At 40.4% G+C, this 25,009-nt stretch overlaps 1 protein-coding gene across 1 annotated transcript; it reads right to left on the bottom strand.

Moving 5' to 3' along the window:
• Positions 1-2,616: 2,616 nt before the first annotated feature.
• Positions 2,617-20,367, bottom strand: kcnj19a (potassium inwardly rectifying channel subfamily J member 19a). The gene is made up of 3 exons (XM_035654381.1): positions 19,423-20,367; positions 7,309-7,525; positions 2,617-3,626 (listed from the first exon to the last, which is right to left on the bottom strand). Exons 1-3 carry the CDS (start codon positions 20,086-20,088, stop codon positions 2,962-2,964), a joined length of 1,548 nt encoding a protein of 515 aa, XP_035510274.1. The 5' UTR covers positions 20,089-20,367; the 3' UTR covers positions 2,617-2,961.
• Positions 20,368-25,009: the final 4,642 nt, after the last annotated feature.

Here is a 25,009-nt window from a genome sequence, read left to right as displayed (position 1 = left end):
GAATCATGACTGTTAAATTTTTTCTGCCTTTCCATTCATATTGTTTTTTCGTCACTAAAAATTAGAGAAATGTCCGCCATGTTGTTTGTTCTCATGTCCGAATCTTAAGTCACGTGTCTTGGACAAAACAATATTGAAAAGAGTAGCAGAAAAATTTAACAGTCATGCAATTTAAAGGCCATTATTGTAACCCTCTACGTTTTTGCACTTTGGACCAAACGTAGCCAGGGTAGCGTTTTATATGAGACTGGGTTGAGTTGAGTTTAATAAAGGCTCGTATTCCTGGAAAATATCCCTGCTCAAATATCCTTGAGTCTGGGATTTCAGCTGTGTGTGGGATTTGCTTCCAAAACAACTGTTGGAGGCGTATTGATTAAGATTAAAGTTCAAGCCACCAGCATCATAAAACCCTCATAAAACCCAATTAGGCAGCGTACAATAAATGAAACCTGATGACACTGTTAACCTCTCCCACAAACACTTAGGGGGTGGTGTTTTTTTAGGCCACAATCCATGGGACTTTCTGTCTCCTCTCTGTTCTGCTCAGCCCACCCCTGCAGCAAAAAGCCCACAAGGGCTCCACAGGAAATAATAATTCCTGTTGTCACACACTGATGGTCATTGCTGCATAACTGGATCGGCGCATGGAGAATAATAACATTAATTCTCTGGTGATGGGTGTCGTCAACTTATATATGAGGCCAATTTCTTTTGGTGCAAGTAGGATGGGGTTGTGAAATTATTAAGAAAGTACAGAATGACCCATCGGTCTTTTGGTCTGTCTGATTGCTTTTTGTACTCCGTAGTACTTGACACATACGTGTGGTTAATCACTTCAATTAAAGTAACAGAAGGATTTATTCACACAACCAGAAGGTAATTGTGAGCATGGCTGGATTAAACTGCTTATGGGCTCTGGGTAAAATGAGCTACAAGCCACCATTGATACATTACTACTGCATTATTTATGTAAGGACATTGACATATATTGTGATATAGTAAATTTTATGGAAATCCAATTGGGAAATCATTTTTATATATATATATATATAAAATGACAGCACTGACTGGAGCATCTTTCTGATTTGGGGCACCTATCTGCAAATAATGTAGCGTTACAAAAATTATTTATAAAACCCTTCTCTGTTTTGCTATCGCTATGGTTAAGGGTTGGATAGGTTTAGGTGCAAAAAAATATATTGTTTATGGCAATCAAATTTATTAACCTTTTTCCAAAGAAAATCCAGTAATTCTGTCTGCTCAGACACTCAAGAATGTGAAGTTCTTGTGTATTTACTCAGTTGTAAGGTTTATGCTTCTTTCTGACTGGATCTTTGTGGTTTGTCCAGCCTTTGTAGATTTCAGCTAGTCTTCAGGTTTGTCTTAAACCAATGCTATGTTGACAGTTGAACAAATAAGTCCATGAATAGAGTAACAGGCTGCCCAATTCAAAAGATACACTTTGCTACTTCAACTATATTGATGAATTGAATCTGTAGGTCACATAATAAAAGCAATAATTAACTTTAGATGCCGTAGGTCAATCTCATAAAGTGTTTGTGCGTTTCTGTTAAAACATCACACTCAGTTTTCATTATTAACTGTCTCTGTGTTCCTTCTGAGGTTCTCTGTCTTGTAATGAGCCCATTTCTATTCATTGTTGTGTAATTGGCAAATCATAAACGGCATGAGAACAGTGACAAACCATGTGTGCAGTGAGTAAGTGTACAAACACACAGGAGTCTCTGTATGCGGCTAAATTACAGGGAAGTGTAGGTGAAGGAGTGTACGGAGCAGTTTAAGCTCTGTGTAAACTGAGTGGGTGGTCGAAGCTGCAGATTCATAATAAGACTCTGCAAGTGTGCAGTTGAAGCAGGGAAAACTCCCTCCTCCATTGATTTTTCTGTCTTTGTGCTGCTGTAGTGGTGAAATTGAAGCTTAGGAGTTCTGAGAACTTCAGATGCGCTGACCCTGTGTTGCTGAAGAAGCTACGTCTATACAGCATTGTGTGTTTATATCCGTTTCTTCTGCCCTCTGTTGCTCTAATCTCATTTCTTTTAACTGTTAGAACACATGGTGGTGCGGAATAATAGATTGTGCTGTACGGTTTCCACCAAATATGACGGTTCTGTGTACTGGATAAATGGATAAACTCACACTAAGCAGAGGTTGTGGTCGTCTCCTCGGGTATACATTGGAGAGAAGACCACATAATCCATTGTTCGTGTCAGACGTGATGCCTCAGTGACTACATTTTTCTTCTGTCTGGAACAATGAGTTGACTACAATCAGTCTCCATTTTCCAATAAACACTCTTCAAATGTCTCTCTCTGCAGCAGCTCAGCTCTCTCCTCTCTCTCTCTCTTATATGCTCTTTATCCACTGAGAAAAGCTTGCCAAGGGGATAAAATTAGTGCATTAATAACAACCTATTAAAACTGCATTGCATTGCACTGCTGGATTACTTACTGACATCTGGAGAAACTGTTGCACTAGCAATCAGTTCTTCTTGTTGGGATGACAATAAAAAACACAAGGAAGAGAAAGATCAAACAGCATTTATTATCATCTTAATATAATTTATATTTAGATAAAACTAAGATTGACTATTAAGTGTAGTGGTGCATACGTTAAACAATGAATTCGGTGTATACATGCACAACTTTTGCAGGATGATCAAGTTTGCATTTAGCATTAAGTTTGTGTTTCTTGTTGTTTTGTGTGTAACAAAGCCTGCATGAATGCTTTTGCTATGAAACACAAAGAATCACAGTAATTCCAGTAAAGGTTGTGTCTCAAGAAAAAAACAAACAAACCAATAAATTGTCAGTAAACCATCTGTTTTTTTCAGAGCCTCCAAAGTTAAGTACATCTCTGAATCTGTTTCCATGCACGTCTCCCCTGTCTGTCTGTGGTCCGAGGTCAGTAAGTCTGTTTTTGTGTTCAGGGACTGTCTATGTTTTAGCGGTCAGCGTTCATCTTCCGTAGCTTCGCTGGCAAGTTGTCCTCCGGCCTCCCTCCAGCTGAAAGCAGCGGGCTGTGCATGGGGACCGGAGCAGGGGACAGCGTGGGCGCTAGGCTGCGCTGATACAGGTCTCCAGTAGACTGGGTCATGGGTTCAAAGCCCACCTTGAGGGATTTTAGTTGCAGTCTATCCTCCACCTCGGGTCCTGGCGAGGAGCTGAGGCGTTGGAGCTTTAGGGGCAGGTCTCCCGTGCTGCAGGCCTTCTCTGAGTGCTGGGAGCTGAGCATAAGCACCTTCCTCTGCAGGTCCTCCTTTCCTGATGAACTCATCCTCTGCAGCTTGCTTGGCAGTCGACCCCCAGTCCCCCCGTGACGGCCCCTTTCCTCTGATGTGTTGATGCAATCCACGGAAAACACCCGGTCACGTCGGGTGCCGTGGCTCTCAGTCAGCGCGGGGGTTGGAGTAGATAGAGGTGAAGGCAGTGAATTCTTCTCTTCGTGCTCCTTGACGCTGTACGGTGGTGTCGGTACCTCGAACGTGCTGTGGAACTGCGAGTAGTCTACCCTGAAAAAGCCCTCCTCCAGGGACATCACCGGCAGGAAACGATGGCCCCATAAAACCTCATCCTCAGTATATGATGTCCGTGCCTGGCATGTCATACCTACGAGAGAGTGACAGCGCAGTAATAATACATAAATAAATTGGGTCATTTATTGGCTGACAAGGAGGAATGCGAAAGGGCAGCATTCTCTCCCATTATCTCTTTTTCCGCTCTGCTGTTTCTTACTGCTTGTAGAATCACTGCTTCATGCTCCTTCCTGTGCAATCGACCATCTAGTCACATTAAGTCACATACTGGAGATTTAAATACTGTTTCAACACTAAATCCACAGGGAAGGATTCTTGCCATTTCCCAAATGGTTCACGAAAGCAGCTAAACAGCGATTACCCTTGACTATTATACTGACTATTATTACTACTTAATGTCTTTCGATAATCTATGCGTGTCACTTTTAATGTACTGAAATAGAATAACAATGATATGAGATTAAGGACATCTGTACTTATGTACCATTTCAGAAGGTGAAGTTTTATATCCTGGGTTTTTTAATCGTTCTTTTATATTCTTTCCTGAATGTCAAAGCAGTGCTGTTTCTTTCTATTCAATGATTTGTGCTGTTAATAAAGGTGAAAGGTTATTGGTGCTTGTTATCAGTGCGGCTTGTATTGGTTGTGATAATGGCCCATTTAAAACTGATCAGGATAATTAGCAGTCACCCAGCACCATTCCCACATCAATACATACAATACATCATATATTGACTCACTAATGTAATTCAATTCAAGGACGACACATCGAGAAGCAAAGATTTTCTAGTAATATTGATGCCCGTATGGCTGCTGTGTGCAAGCATCACAAACACACTTTTTTCTATTCAACCTCAGCTATTGTAAAATAATTTTCTTGACATTTCAATGCTTGTTGGAGGTCCTTCGCAAACGATAGGCATTAGTCCATATTTGTTCTGATCCACTGGCTCTGCTCCAACCTGAGCTTTTCTGTTAAACACTACAGTTAGCTGTAGAGTAGGAGTCTGATCCCGTCCCTCTGAGGGATGATACACGCAGTGTTATGTCATAGCCTGTTGCTATTCCAGGCTCACTACTCATCTTCATCCACAGAAAACCTTCAACAGTCCTACATCTACACAAAGGTCATTTTTATTTGTAATTAGCCCAGAGGCTTGACTTTAATCACAAGGGCTCGTCCATGATAATTTTCCAGCTCTATTCTCCTTTCTTACTAGGAGAATGACTGTCTGCTGACTGTAGATACACAAGATAGCAGTAATACCAGTGTAGTGAAAGCTTGTGGGTTTGCCTGACGGGCATGCCAGTTTTGTTTCATCATTCAACCAGCTGGTTAATGTTTACTGCATCTTGCATAAAAATAAATGCCCTCAGCACAACTATGCAAACACTTGGCAGACAGCGAGCAGGGCGTCCCTGAAGAAGACTTTATGTAAAATTCCTGGCAGTAGCCTTCACTGGCACTGTTTAAACACGGAATTAGGATGCTTTGCCTTTTTTGCGAGACTTAATTTGAATCTGACCACTCGCTAAACAAACGCAGAGAGGTGTGTGTCATCTGCATATTAGTGAAAGTGTAACCTACAGATGGAGTTCATATGCTAGAGCAAAATAAATAAATAAAGGGACTTATATCAAGACACGTTCACGACCCTCAATGGTACACACACTTCACAGACCTCTTTGTTAATTATTAGCGCCTTGTTATCCAGATTGTCCACGTTTTCTCCTTATGTGAAGGAGCAAAGTAATATCCAGTTTTAAATACTGGTATTATCTGCCTCACCTAAGTTTACCGTCTACTGTTTGCCTGATTCCATGTAAATGCAGCATAATTGGGTCCGGATAGGCAGGGTCTCAGGTGCATTTGATTTATTATTGATCATATGTATGTGATCATGTCATGTGGTATGTCACAATCATCAGAATGAGAGAAAAAATGTAGGCTTAGAGTGGGAATATACCCTTTTCACAGCAGCAATTTTGATATGAAATAATAGGGTAACACAAGTGTGTTTACGGTTAAGGTTCTGTTCCATTTACTGTAGCAGTATGTTTACAATGAGCCAACATGCACAATACCAGCATCCTGACTCTGTTTGACCTGATTGGAACAGAACCTGATTGGAACAGAACCTGTGTTTACTCTACTATTTCAAGTCGAACTGCTGTGAAAAAGTATGGCTGCCGCCATGTGGCGGATCATGCTGCTACATGGGTCATCATTCTCTCTCTCTTGTGGTGTCGGTTTGTGTTAACCACAGTTTGGGTCGGACGTACAGTTGGGTCGATTTAAGTTTGTCATTTTGTTTTTTTGGAAATGTATTTACATATGTCAGGTTCTAGTATGTTTAGCATGGGTCCATTTTGGTGGTTTTTGGATGAAGAGCTTTGATTTCAAGACATCCTGAAATGTCAGGACTGGATTGATTTGTCTTGTCTATACCAAAGAAATGAAATCAATAAAGTGATGATGTTTAGCTGAGTTTTGTCACTGAGATAGTAAGTGTAGAACACTAAACACTGTAAATGTGAAGGTTATATTTTCTACATTCTCCATCTTTCCACCCACTCTCATTAGCTGCTTACACCTGTACAGGCTCACATATTGTTTCAAATCTGACCTTCAGTTGTGCAGAGAAACACTCTCAAACACCAATCTCTTTCTGCTTTTCTTCTGACGTCTAAAAGCAGGATCAATACTGCCTCTAAGACTCAAACTAAAACGGACAAGTATTAGTTATCTGTCAAGTCTGGTTGAAACATAATTAGAATGAGTTAAGGGAAGACAATCAACTTGCTGAACAGCTGTGTCAGCAGAGGCTGGATGTGAGGGGATAACTCTTAATGTGTTCGGGTTAATGGGATTTGCGTTAGTGTGGGGATGACGGGATACTGTGGCCCATTGAAGGTGACATTGCCAGGGCTTCCCTCCTCTCCTCCTCAGCTCTGAGTGCCACAGCACTGCGACACTAAACTTGTGGCTGCACCCTGATTTAATGGTATTATCACCAGAGCACAGGCCGTGTTGCCTGCATGCCTCTACGCTTCCCTGCTGATCCCTCCCTCTTGCTCTAAGTCTATTCGGCTCTGTGGTTTCGTCTACAGCAGTGGCAAACTGAGGGTTATGGGGGATGGATAGAAGCTAAAAAGAAAGGGGCAAGATGGATTTATTTGTATTGGACTTTAGGGAAGAATCATTCAGTTAAATATGCAAAAGAGAGAACAGTGTTGTCGCTGAGAGTACTCCAGCATGGCTGCCTGTAGTTTACAGCAGCGACTGTATAACAATGTCTCACAGGCTCAGAATTACCTCTGCTCTCGGCTGTCATCTGAAAAATGGAGTGGAACTTCTACTAAAACCCTGGCTCATTAATCAAAGTGACACACGCATCTATGACCACAGGCTTTTTATTATGCATAGGGTGGGCTTAAACCGATTCTACAGTAATAAAATATCCCTCATAATTCAATCAGGGTGTCATTCTCATGTGTTGTTCTCATTCTCAATTTTTTTTGCAGCTCCTGCACTCTTCAAATATGCAAAACTGAAGAAGATGGAGAAATGAGATTTTACAGAGTTTAGATTACGAGTATCTATTAGACAGAACTGTTATGTGGGTTGATATTAATATGAATTCACATTTAGATTGAGAGTGAGAGGAGTGAAGAAAAGAAGCAATGAGAATGGGACATAAGTGGATACAAAAAGCATAAAAGCAAAAGAGGTGAAAGAAGTTTCAATCCCTCACCAGTGGTCTCCACGATGCCCTCGAGGATAACCACGATCTCAAACTGTTCGTTCATGAGAGAGCGCTGGGATAAGTCAAAAAAGGGGCTCTTGGGATTGATCTCATGGCAAATGGTGAGAGGGGACACCAGGAAAAGCTGGTCTGCCCCCGTCCCAAAACCAACATCCAATTCACACTGGTCCAGAGGCAGGAACTCGCCCTCGGGCGTCTGACGAGACTGAAAGATAGTCGACAACAAGAGGAAGAAAGAAGGGGGGACACAGGGCCAAGGAAGTGGAATAAAGGTAGAAAAGAAGAAAGAAAGAAACAGAAGAGAGGATTAGATGCACGTAATCGCAAAGCAGAGGAATACAGATTCTTGTTCTGGCACAGATTGTCTTCCTGTCGTCTTATAAAAGAGGACACAAATCTTCAGCCCACGGTGGAAGAAGTAATAAGATCTTTTACTTAAACATACTACAAGGAGTTTTTAACTTGTTACGAAAGAGTCTCAACACTGATGCCTCTATATGACCTACATAAACACCAGGTCAGATTCTGTCGGATTCCCCTTGAAATAAATATTATGTAGGAGATTCATCTCCCACAGTAACAAGGTTACTGCTTCTGTCCACAGAATCAGCACATCATTTTCACACAAGTTTCTTAGGGGCTTTAAGTGACGGTACTAATCCTAAAGTCCTGCATTCAAAATCTTACTAAAGGTTCTAGCAACAAAATGCACTTAAAATATCAAAAATAAATGTACTAGTTCAGCAGAAAAATTACCCTGTGACTGATCTATTATTATATATTATGTTATTAGATTGTTAATACTATAAGCAGCATTTTACTGTTGTAACTGTTTGAGGTGGATTTTACTGTATATAGTTACATAGTTTAGTCCAGTGGGTAAAACTGAGAGACCTGAGGGGTTTTAAAGGACCAGTGTGAAAGATTTAGCCCTATTGAGAGCCAATATTTGGTTTGTCCAAAACCAGAAAGAATCTTATTTTCAGGTGATTATACAATAATGAATTATGCATATTATATTCCATTTCTGGCAATAGATGCTCATAAATGTTACACACTGGACCTTTAAGATGATTAATGAGTGTTCTCATACACCAATTTGTTTGATTCTTCTTGAATTTTTTTATCTCTTCAGGCCTCAAGCTGTTACTTAAACGAGAGAAGTTTAAAGGGGAAATCTCTTGGTAACAACTCATAGACATCTGCAGTGTGACAAGGGGTCTCATAGGCACCTTTTCTTGTAAAGTTCACAGTGTATTTTGTTTTATATGCAATGTTTTAAAAGCAGAAAGTGGCAGAAAATAGGAACTACCCAATTAGTACAAACACCCCAATATTGTACAATAAATGTAGTCTCCACCACAGCTTCAGTCTAAAGGTGAGATGGGGTGAATCTCTAAATAAATCACCCTGTTGGAAAGCTGATGGAAGAGGTTTTCTCCCTCCATCTGTCTCCTCTTTCTCAAGATATCCACCGGTGCCCTGTTTGCAGTGGCCACAGACTTGACTTCACATTGATTTGTAGAAAGAAACCTTGCAGGCGGATGCATGAGACAGCGTATGTGGACAGGACTTGCCCATAGAGTGTTAACTGGTGCGGAAGCATTTAATTGCCCAAATGACGTTGGAGCACAGCACCGAGGTCCTTGATGTATTTTCTCCTTTCCTGTCTCTTTGTGTCTAATCAATCTGTTCACCTTTTCTCTTCCTGTTTGCTTCCAGCACGAAACAGTCTGTTTTACCCCCTTTTCCCCTTCAATTTCTTACATCTTGCCCTCACAAGGCATGGCACACTTAAAAAGCTTTCATATATCAATAATATTACAATATTATTTCCAAATACATATATTTATACAATTTACAGTTAGTACAATTTAAACAGGTTATATCAGTGTAATTTAAGAGAAAAGGATTATCTTTGCAAATCATCACATTTGTGATAATAAGGAGAAAATTTATTTTGGTGGGAACAGTAACATAAGACACTTCATGTTGTTTTTAATGTACAGTATCTTTCTTTTCTACTTAAAATAGCCTCACAAAATTTCGACTAGCTTGGGTCAACAATTAACAACAACAACAAAAAATCTGTGTCAGTTCTCATAAAGGATTTAATAGCAAGCTAATTTTTTACACTCTTTTCTCTTTTTCTACATTGTTACACCTTCAACCAATAATTGGGATGCGTCAACCACCACCCACACACACACACATACACACAGCTTCATAATGATCTCCCACACAGATACACACACCCCCATCTCTACAACCCTTTCTGCCATTTCTGGATCTTTTGTTCTCATTCTAAATCCTAAAATAATCAACACATTATTCCCACAAAGGCAGTTTCCTCTTTCAGCTTTTAATACTGAGTCAGTGTCATCTGGTGATAATAAAATAGATAAGTGGATAATCTTTGACTTCAGCGCACTGTAACTTATAATAGTTATAGTTACTGTTGCTACACCTTTCCGGGCCTCACACTGAATTACAGACAGGACATATAATGTTTTGCAATAATAATGGAAGCAGATTTTACCATCAAAATTCTGGATCAGACAAAGCAGAAAAAAAAGCTCATTGGCTGAAATGGCGACTGCAGTTGCTTGCAGATTTTATAAGCTGTAGCTTTTAGCTAATTAAGCTAATGTTAGCTCTGTGGGTTGGTTGGAATCTGCTGTCTTTGGCGGAAATTTGTAATGTTTCCAGTGGACTCATTTTGTAATGAGAACCTTGTAAAAGCTTGCCTCTTAAATATGCACTTGATGGCTAGTGTGCTGAAAGACTGAGGCCCCAGGCAGGCAAACCCCCTCCCCAGCTGATGATCCATAAATACTTGGAAATAAAGAAAACAGCATTGTTCTTGTATTGCAATGTAGAACCGGTAAGCTATAGTAGTTTAAGTATGAAATAAAGAAAAAGGAAGATAACCCTGTAGCTGCTTAGCTAACACGGTTGTTTATATTTTTTATTAACAGTAGGTTTTCACTGTTAACATTACGAAATAAAAGACTTTTTAGGATGAGGACTAACTGATGTGTTTGAGATAATGCTAACATTGGCTGGAGATGCTAGAGTGCAGGACAAAGCTGCTAACGTTAGGCTAAACTCTGATAGCCAACAGGACCAGCTTGAGCTGCGATGATTAGTTGATTAATTGATTTATTGTCAACCATTGGGTCATTTTTTTATTTAAAAAAATGTACAAATTCTCTGATTTCAGCTTCTCAAATGTGAATATTTTCTGGTTTCTGTGACAGTAACTGAATATCTTTGGGTTGTGGATAAAAGGAGACATTTAAGGACGTCACCTTGAGCTTTGGGAAAAAAATAAAAAAAGTCATTTTATAGACCAAAGAAATCATTAATTAATCAAGAAAGTGGTCGGCAGATTAATCGATAATGAAAATGAATTGTTGGTTGCAGCCTTACTACACTATGGATTCGAGAACAGACTTTTTTTTATCATAACCTGTAAGCCCACAGACTTGTTAACGGTGTGTTCACTGGTCCTGGAATGAACTATATTAGGTTACTGCAGGTGCTAAGCTAGTTAGCAGGACATGCTGAGACGTGGGTCAAACTTAAAAACCAAAGTACAAGATGGTTTCTGGCATTTTAGGTAGTTCTTATCATGGTGATTGATGTTCAAGTGTTAATTTTTCTCATAAGTTTGTTTTTAATTTGTTATTTTATATCATATCATGATTGGCTGCTGAGCCCTGCTCACGATTGAGTTTTCCAGGCGTATGGGCGGGATTTTGACACCAGACTCTGGAAAGATGGTAGCAGGGATATTTTGGCTTCATTTTTGTACAGTGGAAGAAAGCAAAGACGAGAGGTTCATATTTTATATGTGGATGGAGTAGACAGACACTGCTTTATGCTTTAGCTCTTGTGTTTGAGGGTTTGGAAAAAAATGACTCTCTAAATTGTTAAAATGCTGAGTATCACTTATCTTACACTGCTTCGGCATGCAGAGAAATAAAGTATGACAGGCCTGTTGTGCCATGACACAGAGACAAAGATTAAAACAACTTAAGAGAAGTGTTTTGAACTAATGTCAGAATAAGTTATGCTCCAACTTCATGAAATGACTTTTAAAGCATTATAGCATCATATTTAGGCAGGGTTTCTTAACCTTGTTCCTGGCTATATCATGAATAAAACTAAAGACAACAAGATACGGATTTATGTCAGCTTTCAAAGGGTAAGCAAAATGTTTTCAATCATAAATAAATAGTTTCATTGGCTTTACTACATCTTCTCTCTCATCCATCCATACCACTCCTGTGCTGCAGCTCCCAGCCAGCTTCATCGTGACCTCCCAATGACATAGCCGTATAGCTGATCCCTCTGACACGCAAACTGTGAATGAAGTGTGAGTAAACGGGCTTTGCATTGCCAGAAAACATTGCGTTCTATTTCTATCTCCTGTGAATATCAATGAGAGGCTCTTCTGGATTTATGTTCAGAAAACGACTTTCATGTCGGAGGGGTGGGTTGGAAGGGGCATTGTTCATTTGTCAGGTGCTTACAGGCTGCTGAATACTGTTTGGCATCACTCCTCCATGAGGGTTATCTCATGCTAGCTAAGGGAAATTCTACTATTCACTTTCTGTCTTTGTCGCTTAAGATTAAAAAGATGGATGACTATATGCAAACATTGGCAGGCAGAGCTCCTTTGCACAGGCCCCCGTCGGCACTCTCCTACGCTTCTTCGTGCACAAAGATTCTGAGATAGCTGAGCTTGTCTACTGTTTTTTTTCTTCTTCCTGTAAATCTGACAAACAAACATTTTTCTCTCTGAGTTCTGATGTATCCAGACAGTGACTTTTTAAAATTAATTTTAGAGAGATTTTGTAGCAGGAATGTCGGACACATCTCTGTTAAAAATTCTACCCATCACGTCCGACTACTCACCTACCCAGTGTCAGCTGCTCATTATCATTAGAAAGGCAACGCGTTTTTTATCCGCAAAAGGAATGTTTCAGCAGTGTGACTGATGCTCATGGATGAAGACAGGTGATAAATAAAATTGATTAGACCTAAAGTGGCCTGATCTTCCTACTCAACTCCACTCCATGCTCTGCCGGGCTTTCATCAATCAGAAGCCTTGAGATGGGGGGCTTGTAGGCAATCAGGTCGACTGACAAGCCAGCCGAATCACGCAGGCTTCCACACTGCCAGATACTGTCTGCCTACTCAGTACATCTAGAAAATGCTGGGAAAGTCTAACATTTCAGCAACAACAGCAAAGACTGAGTGAGATAAATTGGTCAAATCAAATCAAGAGTCAAATTAATTGGACAATCCAGCGTGGGATGGACAGTTTTATCCTGGTCTCATAAACTTTGGAAAATGTATGCGTCAGAGAGTGGTGGAAAGTACTTTTACTCCAGTACTAAAGTACCATTTTGATGTATTTTACTGGAGTGTTTCCATTTTGTGCTACTTTCTCATAGCCTACTTTACTGCAAACGTTGCACTTTTTACTCCACTACATTTATTTGATGACATTACCTACTAGTTACTTTCCTGGTTCAGATTATTAATACAAACTATAATTAACAAATAAATTATGATATTATCAACAAGACTTCATTGATCCGCAGGGCGAAATTCACATACCCAGCAGTATATAATCTATATATGTATATATTATATAAATAAATTAAGATTAGCCCCACATTTTCCAGCTTTACAAATAAATGTATCAATAATTATAATTTAATTATAGCCTACATTATTCTGGAAAAGGCCATTCTGCAGAACATTTACCTTACTTAAAGACTAAACTCAGCTGTCAGTTTTTAGGTGAACCTATGGAGCTGGAACAGTGACTTTAAATTTAACTAAAAAGGGAAACGTTTTAAAACACTTATATTGGCACTGAAGCAAATAATGGTGCTGAAAAGAGTTCAACTGAAAAATAATAGACAGGCATTAAAGAGTATTTCATTTTATAATATTAAGAAACTGGCAACTGTTAAGAGTGCATGGAAACCGATTAGCAAGTGAGCAGAGAGGCTCAGTTAGCGTGAAGTAATGGATAAATAGTCCAAAGATAGCTTACTTTTTTCCAAAATAATCCAATAGTTAGGTGAAAGTAATGGAAAAATTTGTTAACTGGACTATCAGTCTTTACATGTGTCCACACTAGCTTTTTCAAGTTAATTTCTTTGTTTTCTTTGGTTAAAATTTTTTTTAAATTGTGCATCACAGTCAACATCTGGTAAAAAATGACAAAGACTGTCTGGTTTCTTTGCCACAGCTGGTTCCATGAACACCTGAACTGTTTTCATAAAGCCAAACTCACAATTTAGTTATCATTTAAATGTTTCTGTTTCTGCTTCTGTTTTCAGACAACTGAGCAGGCATAAAGTAGTGGTCTAATTGCAGCTCATAAAAGCTTCCTGATATCCAGCTGAACGGCAATCCCTGTGCTGCTTCAATACAACATTTTATGACATAATAAACAGAAACACAGCTTAATGACAGCACCTGCGCTGTCTGATTGGCTATACTGACACTTAAAATCAGTGTTCACAAAGAGGCTATGAGGCAAAAAAAAAGTAGCTCTCTTAATTTTACTGCCACACAGCTCCCAAAATGCACAATAGATAAACAATCAACCAACTTCTACACAATAACAAACCCATGAATAACGTCTGCTGGCTGTTTTTCTCAGGTTTCTGTGTGCATCCATGGGACAGCTGTTCACACTTGTAATTGAGTCTTCTGCTGCATCTCTTCTTCCTTTCATCATGGCCCATCACAGTTTCGACTGACCAATTAGTGTTCCACATTTCCAGCTCACTAAACATACTCAGTTGACAAGGATGACACCAATTGGGCCTTCAAAAGTTTAGGAAAGACCGCCTTTTCGTAACAATTCACACTGAAAACCCTGTTCGGTGACAATATTCAGTTGCGCCGTTATTTAGTCAGTAATTGGATGCAAACTCAACCCTCTGGCATTAAAGTCAGACAAACTACAAGCCCATCCACCAACTTCCCACCTTGCTGTATAAAGGGCATACTATTACATAAATTGTCCAAGGATTGTAACACGAAGGTCATTTTTATGGATAATGGGCTACTCTTTTATGCTCCCAAAGTACTGATTAGGAAAAAACCTGTGAGTTTCGGCTTGATTGTGAATCTGTGAACCCTGTGAAGTCATACTGATTATGTGACTGCAGAGGCTTCACCAGAATTCAAAATGAAGACAGGCTAATACAGATGCCAGGACAGTCAAACCAGGACAATACTGATATTACAAATGTTTGAAAATGCTCAGCTGGAAATGCACTCTGTATGTCTCGTCCTCTGGTTTCATTTTCCTCCTCGGAAAGTGTTTTAATCCTCAGTGTGACACTCGTTGACTTTGGCGGTATAGTTGGCAGAGACGGTGTGACAATGTTCTTGGCCAAAAATGTGTTTTGTTGTGACTTCGCTGCCTCTGACTTCAACTTGGGTGTGGAGAATACTGTAGCAAGTCTCACACATTATTATTCTCAGCAGCCTGAGGAAGGAGTGTTTATTCAAGAATAATATTGCTATATTTTAGTTCATGTAAATTTGTGGCTCAGACGTTGGAAATAATGCACACTCCACCTCACATGCCTTCTTCTAAAAGCCTCGGAGAGGAAACTTGGTGAGGAAAAACCCAGGTTGAAACATTTTGTATATATATGTGTGCATTCTTGAGCATGCAAAACAACCTATACGTCAGTGTTGAATTATTCAAGTTCAGAATACAAAAGAGAGAGGAGGGCAAGTGGTCCAGGGTCTTACGGCTTTCTGGCTCTGGGGCTAGCTAATCAATGACGGCAGGGCTTCAAGCCTTTCTCCGCCCTCCACAACCTGATAGTATAATTGCATTTCCATTCTTATTAGAAAAGAAAAGGAAATCAAATCTAGTTCTAGTGTATGTAGCCCATTCTGCAATCCTCTGAGGAGCCGAGAGGATTTTCTCTCCCGAGTATATCTCTGAAATAGAAGGCACAACTCATACAATGAAAATATTAAGAAAAAAAAAAGTCTGTTGGTAATACTTTTTATAGTCTTACTGTGAGTCTCTCCAGCTCTTTCACCCACTTTCCATCACTTTCAATCAATTCCTTCACTCTCTCTCACTCTCTTCCCACCCTCCCAGTAACACCACAGTCATATTTTCAGCTAGGATGTTCCACCAGGATGCCCTCTGAGGCTCTCATGGATGCCCTGCAAAACTGCATTTCAACTGCTTATGGTGGGACTCTGTGTGACAGCTTCCATTGGTCTGTCTCTCCCTTCTTTCTGCTGTCATCCTGTAATCATCCACGACGGTTGAGCAGAAAGCTCTGCCGCACCGACTCACTGTCCAAACACAGCAGCGCAAACAAGTGGTTCCAACTTAAACAGGCTTCGTCGTCTACTGTAACAGAGCGCTGTTAGATTTGACCTCTCGTCTTTGTGGCTCATTGAAAGTGACATTTCAGGCGGTCTTGGTCCGCACCGGTGTTCGTTTTAACTGAACCACACAGATTAAGTAGGGATGTGTTTAGAGCTGAGCTTGTGAGTCTCAAAAGTGGTTTCATATTATTAACCCTCACTTTATGAAAGCAGGTGGAGTCTGACTACACTCAACCCTAACTCTTGTCCACCCACACAGACGTGGATACTGGAAATGTGAGAAGATGCCATTAATTGCGAATTAAACCTTGAGAAACAAAAGTCAATAAGTCACTATTCAAAGACAGCATGAGGGACATGAGGGAATTGAGAAAGGTTCAATCACACGCAAATGTCCTTTTATGCAAGGTAGTATTGCGATTCCCTCAGGAAACAGAACCACGTCGTTGTTTTCAGGGACGGATCAATATTTGCTTAGAAAAGCCCCCAAATGAAGATATTTGAACTCAAAAACATCACATTATTGTGGCCCAATTAGTAAAGCATTGAATAGAAATATCTAAATGTGGTATTTCCAAATGTTCAGATATTTATGTCTTTTGTAATTTAATTTTTAACAAATTTTTTTAAACATTGTATCTAAATTAATTGTGATATTTGACCACATATGGCACCAAACTGGGGTGGCACCTGGGTTGGCCGGGCATGCCGCCCCTCTGGATCTGCCCCTGGTTGTTTTCTACTCCAACTCAACTACAGAATAAACCAAACAGAGGAAAGCCAATCCCTGGGTCAATGGCTTCCAGATTCTTTCTGACACAACTTTAAAGAGTTCAGTAAAGGGAAAAAAGGATACTTGGACACAACTCACTAGGGAAATTAACTACTGTAGCTACGTTAGTGGCAACAGGAGAAAAGAACTGCCTAATCAGAGCTGAGTATGTAAATGCTCAATGCTCAACACGACTGCAAGCTTCAGGTTCGTTCTACTCTGACTCCATATGTGTGGGCACAGTAGAGAAAGGGGTAAAGAAGACCATCCTTTATTGCAAAGCTTTTGTGCTCACTACAGAGGGCAATGGTTCTCAATATCTACCCCCAATGGTCCTTGAATTCTTTTAATTTCACTATTATTTCATTGACTGGAGGTTAGCCCAGTGAGAATGCATAATAATGATTCTTCTATTTATGTTACACGCTGTTAAGACTTTCTATACCGCAGATTATCAGACAGGGGTCCCTGGGACTACATCCTATTTGCAGCCTGATGTCCCTGACACCCAAAAGGTGGAGAACCCCTCCTCTATAGAGTCCTATTAGAGGACATGGACCATGTTCCTAGAAGTAGTGTTACAATACTACAATCTCTGTTTACAAGTTAGTACAATTTAACCACAGTCAGCTTGGAGTCATAATCTTAAGGAAAAGCAAACATTTGAGAGAAAAATCAAAAAACGTTTTCATAACACATGGGTGTGGTGAAAGGAATTGTTTTGTTTTGATTTTAAGGAGCATTTTGAGTGCATCTGGTTTAGGAGTTTATGTCGGGGAGCTGTTCATTAACTGTTTTAGATGCAGTTTGATGAACATCACAAAAACCTCTTCACAAGCTCACACACACACACTCACAGTTTCTGTGCAAGTTAAAATGATTCATCTGCCAGTATTTTATATGACGAGGCATTACTTGAAGAGGGTTGCAGTTCAACAGCACCACCAACATTTCTATACGGGGACTGCACTGAAGGCAATATAACATATGACTGCTTAAAGTTTTTTATTTGAGGGTTTTTAAAAATCTTATGTGGCATGTTATATCTAAAGGTATTTTTTAGCCTAAACAATGGCTTTGTTCATGCACAATGACTCACTTATTATTGTATTTTCTGTGTGTGCTGCACTCTGGCAGAGCTGCTGCAAAAATTCTGTCTCGGTAAGAGAGTCTTTGAAGCGAAAGAATAAGGTTAGACCACAAAGCCCTGGAGCAAAACTAAAGAAAAAAAGAAATACTAAGGAGCACACACACAGTGGGTGCTGTATTTATTGTATTTCACAGAGAGGGAGTGTAAAAATGATGTGGGGTTGGCAGAGAGGTCTTGGAATTTATACTGATTGTATTTCTTACAGTCCAGAAGGAAAGGTAAAGAGAGAGGTGGCTCTACAGGATAGTAATCCCCCCAGCCTTAATTTTTTTATTCTGATGCCTTTTTCTTTTTAAAGTAACACAAATCCTGTTTTTTTCTACTTCTGGATGCTTTAAAAATCCTGTTTTAGTTCAGTTTTAACACATACAAAATTTTTTTTTAGGGGAATCGGTATAGTCATGTGTGATTGTACTTTATGCCTATGGGCCTGTTCACTTCCTCCGTGCACGTAACAGTGGAATAGCTCAATCCTCCCTGCCTCCGTCTCCCGGGCCCTGCATGCATCATTAAGCTGACCAACGCTGTGCTTGATGTGGCTGTGCAGAGGAGAAGAGAGACATAAACAAGCTCCAAGCACCTCACTAATGCTGTTTGTCTTCTTTATGGCCCATTTTGCACACTGAACATGGATGTGGCTGTAAGGAGCTCTATTATGGTAATTAAAAGAGGGGCCAGACGACCATACTGCTGTTTGTGGTAATTTTCTGCATTGCTGCTATTTCTTTCAGGGTGTGAGCTTCATTAGCTATATTCCTCCATCCCAAAATCCGCTGAGTTCTTCATTAGTCGATAACCAGCGTGGCACAGTTGGTAAGGACGATTCAAACCCACAATATCGTGACTGGAACTGTGGATGTTTTTCTTTTTACTGAGGCGTCTTCAAACATTTTGTTGCTTTGTAACACATTTTATATCTTTGGGGAAAGGAGAAATGAAACAAATACACCCTACAGAAACAGAAGAAAAGAATGCATTTCCTTTATGGATGCCATAAATACTTTTTATGCCTGCATGCTCCCTCCCAGGAGTGCTGTTTTACAGACTCCAGTGATCTGTGGTAGTGTGTGTGAAGCTCCCTCTCTCCACTGACTCACTGAGCCTTCCTGAGGGGCCCCATCTCTCTGTCACATCCACTTACTGAAAACATACCTATCTGTCCAGGTGTCACCAGCTGGAGAGGAACCGATGCTGGACACTGTGTCGGTCATCCACACTGCAGCGCTCTAGCCACAAAGACCAACAGCTCTTATCTCAGTGGTTTGAGATGCACCTGGCTGCCACTCAGCCTCACCATCCTGCAGCTGGAGGATTATGGTAATGCTACCGTAAGCCGGTTTTGTTTAACAAGGCACATATTGTGTGTTGGGACCTGCCTACATTTAGGCTTTGAATAAAGGAAAAGGTTAATTTTAAGCACTGATATGTGATACGGAACTGTTCCTTTTCACTGTGGGCTCAGATGAGAGGAAAGTAAAGGAAATAAAGCTTCTTCAGATATACCAGCTGTCAGTCAAAAGGGCAGTCATTGTGCAAGAAAAGAAATGGATGTCTACCACAATAAGCTTAGGTCTACGGTACGCAATAGTTTGATTTTATAAGAGTTCCACACTGCTGGGAGAACATAGTTTTCTCAGATGAAGCAGCAGGGAGTCCTATAAGTTAATTTAACTTCATGTAATTGCTTTATTGGCACTACAGCATGTGCTTCCCTTCAACTCAGCCCCTACTCCTTTCAGTTGGTTTTCAGGGAGTTATTATTTCTGGTGCTTGAGCTTACCTTTATGAGTTTGCACCTGATCTGAGCGGACACCATGTGGCTGTTCCGCAGGTTGCCCACACGGAACATGAGGCACAGTTTGCCGTCTCGCTGTGAAATCACCGCGTCCTGACTGAACATGAGCGTCTCTGCGCGTTTCTTAGGTTGGGACATTTTTATGAACATGCAGCCGATGAGAAAGGCGTCCACTATGGAGCCCAGCAGCGACTGGAACAAGAACAGGATGATGCCTTCCGGGCACTTCTCGGTAATGTACCGGTAACCGTAGCCGATCGTGGCCTCAGTCTCGATGAAAAACAGAAAAGCTGAGGGGAAGTTGTAAACATTGGCCACACACGGGGTGTAGGACGAGTCGTGGCCGTGATTGAGATCCCCTCTGATATAAGCGATGATCCACCACATTGATGCCATGACCAGCCAGGCGATGGTGTAAGTTAGGATGAAGATGAGCAGGTTCCATCGCCACTTTAGGTCTACCAAAGTGGTGAAGAGGTCAGAGAGGTACCTGCTGGTCTCTCCACCGAGGTTTCCGTGCTGCACATTGCAGCGACCGTTCTTGTCCACGAAGCGCTGGCGTTTCTTCTTGACCGGAGCAGAAAAAGTGGTAGCTCGATTTGTGTTAACCACCTGGTAGTCTTCGCCAAATTTCCTACGAAGTGCCGCCATTTGAGCTCTCCTGATATAAAAGGGGAAATAACTTGCTGTTTAATCCATGTTTTTGATTGTTTGAGCCTCCAAAACACTGGTTACCTGCAGTGCGTAAAATGCGCCATGGCCACTTTAGCGCGCACAGTAAATCCTAGGAATAGAAAAAAAAATTAAAAAATCACGTGTATGTCAGCGCTTTTAAAGCCCTGATATTATTCGTTTATTTAAAAATATCCACTTTTCTTCCGGATGTTTTACATGACAACAGAAGGTCGCTGGCTGTGGCTGTGCGCTCTGCTCGCTCTCCACTGACTGGCGCGGTGCTCGCCAGCGGAGCGAAATACGAGGAGCTGTCTACCATTCACAGCTTCTTGTGTGACGGAGAGATGCGCGGATCGAGGGAGCCGGGAAGGGGGCGGGGGGAGGGAGGAGTGAGGGGGGAGTTACGCAAGACTGCGTTTGTGTGTAAAAAGAGAGATAGGGAGTGAGACAGGTGGACAGTTTGACTCGTGCATAGTTTTTTTTTTGTCAATTAAATCTGTGGGCGACTTCATTAATGTATACATTTATTGGTTGATTAATGTATTCCTCATAAGTCATTCCTCATACGCGCAGTGTCTTTACATTCTAGCTGATCTCTATGTAATTAACACAAAGTCACGGAAGTCCTTAGTGATGAGGTTGGAGGATCTTTGTGCTTGTAGTTAAACTCTGCCATCTACTGGAAGGACGATCTATGTGCATATTAATAACCCTATAACCGTCTAACAGGGGCAACGCTGAGGACATTGACTAAATGAATTGCAGATAGGCTACAGGGGTTCGTTGTGTTTCTGTTAACCTGTTCCAAATTGCTAGAGCTTATTAAAATGCGGTAATAATGTCAAGTAACTGAACAATAATGGATACAATTTATACGAAAGCTGTTTGAATTTTAACCGTCTTCCTGGAATCTTCCCATTTGCATTTTTGCTCACTCACTTTAAATAAATAAAATGTTACAACTCACCGTCCAAAGGCTTTTCCCATTTTAAGTCTGACATTAAATCTGTGCGTCTCCTCTTTCCCCTGAAGCTTTTCTTATTGATTTAGACATTGGATGAGGAGGATTTCCTGGACTAGTATCCTCCCAAAGGAGAGTCCTAAATGGGATGCTTCATCCTTGCCTCTTTGTTGCCCTTGTTTTAATCAGATAGAGCACAAATGTCGGCACTGCATGTCAGCCGGTCTACTATTATGCACAATTACAGTTTCAGTCACACAGGTGGTATAAAGACGCCCTTAACTGAGCTCATCAGTTGACACTCATCTCAAGTGTTCAGACCTTTAATTTGTGTTGAAGTAGTTCTGATATTAAAGAGGTCAAAAATCAGCTCATTACATCGTTTATTGATGAAGTGCTCTTAAGATACCCTTTCAAGATATTTCCAGCACTTGAGCTACTTTTCTAGTTGCTGTTCTGGGGCGAAGAAACACACCAGGAGCTGTTTAAAGTCCTCTTCTCTGAGAAATCTGTTTTCTACATGACATGTCTATGAGTAAATCAAGTGTACCTTTAGTGACCCTAAATAAGTCTTTACATACACTCAGTTGCCAGTTTATTAGGTACACATAGCTAAATGCCAACAGTCCTGCAATAAATACTTCATGAAGGTCGTAATGTTCAGATTTTGTTGGAACTGTTTTAGAGACGTGTTGATTTACTGTAACACAATAATTTTTTTTAACTGTTGAAAAATCTATAAGAGTAACTCAATTTTGTAAGGTAGATTCTTGATGAGCTTTAACTAAGTTACAGAAATATTACTCATTGAGTATGTTTTACTAAGTATTTTGTTTTAATAGCACAAATAAATATTATAACATTAAGTCAGTGTCACTTTAACTTACTAGTAAAAGCTGCTTCATCTTGAGTTGGTGTTACTTAAAAAAATGAGTTTCAACAATTTTTTTTTAGTTAAGTTAACTTATCAGAACTAACAGTTTTGGATGATGTATGTGCTATTGAACAGTTTGATATACTCATTGATATAAAAGGGGGGTGGACAAAACCTTGTAAACAATTTTTAAATGATGCCAAACCCCAGTTAATGAACTGTAACAATACTACAACTTACAACCAGAAAACAAGCCGCAAAAATAATATCTGAACAATCACCCCCCAATATCCTCAGGTGACACAGAAAATGAGGAAGTAGTGCAATTATCGATAGACCTTTGGGTTTCAGATCAGATTCAGCTTGTCATTTCATTGTCTGCTATGGTATTTAAGTGTATCACCTTTCAGTTAAAGTGAAAGACAGATCTGATATTTCACTGTCCCAGCTGCTGCTGCTGCGGTTGATAAAACTGACATCAAACAACAAAGTGGTATTTGAACTGCAACTGTCAGACTGATCTAACATTTATTTTGAAAGAAAAAAAATGAAAGCTGTAAACACAAACATTATTTAGAAATTATATTTGCATCACAAATAACTGAATGCTTGGAAAAGGTTTTCATGTATCACAGGTGCAGTGTGTAGAGCCCTAACACAACAACTATTCTAACATATTTCTAAAAAAGATATTTTCATTACAAATAGAAAACACTGTGTACTAGTGTTGGCACTGAATGAGATTGAAGCTTCATTGTGCTGACTCCCACTGATGTCTGCAGTGTTGAAATAAGCAGTTTGGTGGTGATTTCAGGCAGACAGGTTTAAATCACTGCAGTCAACCTCCTCCTGATCTATTCGATATTGATCAATTGTGTTGTGGTGGAAAACGTAATTGCTGCTTGGATTATATTCAGAGGCAATGTTTTCTCTGAGTGAATGAAACACTACATTATGAACCACAGGTGGATGGTGGGTTTGCAAACAAAAGACCGCACTGACTGTGGAAAAGTTTAGAAAACAACAAAAACTAAATTAGGGTTTTGGATGAATCCTAATAAACACTATCATTGTGAAACTTTTCTGTATTAAAGGTCTAGTGTCTAACATTTAGGAGGACCTATTGGCAGAAATGGAATAAAATATGGTATACTAATATGGGTCGCCTTCCTTGGAGTCCGCCATGTTGAACCGCCATGTTTCTACAGTAGCAACTCATTCTCATTCCCACTTCTTCAACTCCAGCGGTGTTCAGTTAGTTGCAATCTGAAACTTCACCACTAGATGCCACTATATCCTACACACTGGTCCTTTTTAAGATATCAGAGTAACTGAGGAGACCTCTGCTCCCGGTAAAAACCTCTAGAACATCTGAATCTTAAGTTATCAGAGAAACAAGCAGAGCTAATGCTAGCAGCATAGTAGCCAAACAGCATCAGAAAAACACTTATTTTTTGATGTGAAACTGCTTTATTAAGTGTTTTTTAAAAAGATTTATTTGATAAGACAGGTGTAGATAGACAAGAAAGGGGGGCTGGCATGCAGCAAAGGGCCGCAGATTGGAATCCAACCCGGGCTGCTGCGGTAAGGATTCAGCCTACATGGGGTGCACGTTCTACCAGGTGAGCTACCATGTGCCCCTACTCAATTGGCATGTTTAATCTCCCTTTCTACATACTGAATTTAAATAAAAGTCTTGTCCCAGAAAACTACAAAAGTTGTAAGTTAAGTCCCTTGTTAGACATAATGTGCAGACAGGCTTTGTTAAATCTGTCGAGATTTGACTGCAACTGTGTTTATATGAGGCTGTAATGTTGTAACTTCTCCACCAAATCAGTCCAAGACCAAGGAGAGTGTCTTTTTTCTTAATATGTACCACTGAATATCAACCATCAGCACACTAAATAACATTATCCAAATGTTGTTTTATCCAACACAACACAAGACTCACCACTGCACAGGTTCCTAATAACTGCACAGGGACTTCTGTCTCCATAGAGGGAACTCGAATACGGCTGTGATCCTCCTAACAATTGAGGATTAGAGTGACGGCCAGGATCGCCATCTGTTATGTGTAGGCATCAGGCTTTCCCAGTGAGAGGAATCCAAATCAGCACAGCAGAGGCAATCACCAAACCTTGGCTCTGCACTGTTCACAGTTTTCTTGGGTTCTGTTATTAGACAAGGAAGGAAATTTGACATTTGCATCCAAATGACTTGTGGTGTGTGTGTGTGTGTGTGTGTGTTGGTGGTGTGTGTGTGTGTGTGTGTGTGTAGTGGTGTGTGAGGTTTGGGATGGATTCAGGGGAGGAGGGAGAGGCAACAAAAGACATGCTGCACAAGCTGAATTATTAATGACGGAGTTGGAATTTATAACCATCTGTGTCATATGATACACAAATTACCACAGATTCCAGACATGAAAATATTGGCCTGTTTTTCATGTTCCTCATCCTTCACATCAGCGGTCTGTGTGCAGGTACAGACATGCTCACTCCTCTATCCCCCTTCACAATGAGGCCAGATTACTCCAAAGTGGAGCCAGTGGCACACAGAGTCGTAATGTCTCTGACCTTAATGTCCCAAACACTCGGCCGACTCAGTAGGGGCTGGTGGAAAGTTGAGCCATATAGTGACATTTACTAACCTGAGCTGAGATTGACGTATACGACTCATGACATGACATTGAAATAACACCACACGTACAGGATGTCCTCTCTCTTTGCGTGTTAGTTTTAGTGTGTGTGTGCTCAAGCTTGAAACTATTACTATACTTCTAGACTTGCTAAAAGCCGTTACTGTGGTTATCGGTGTCTGTGATAAAGATTTTTGTATTAACAATAGATCGCATGTCCAGCTGTATGTGAAAGGGGGTCCAGAGAGAGTCGTCACTCAACACTGCAGTTCCTCCCTGCACTGTTTTAGCATCTTTCAGTTCAGTCCAATGTTTTTCACTGGAAAACAGCAAAGTTGCAGCCAAAAAAACCAAACAATGAACTGAAAGATGCTAAAAACAGTGCAGGGAGGAACTGCAGTGTTGAGTGACGACTCTTCTCGGACCC

Source organism: Morone saxatilis, unplaced genomic scaffold (genome assembly GCF_004916995.1).
Source record: "Morone saxatilis isolate NCDOM2014 unplaced genomic scaffold, NCSU_SB_2.0 Contig14, whole genome shotgun sequence".
Lineage (NCBI taxonomy): Eukaryota > Metazoa > Chordata > Actinopteri > Moronidae > Morone > Morone saxatilis.
Note: the sequence above shows the minus strand (reverse complement) of the source record. Positions and strands in the feature narration are given on the sequence as shown.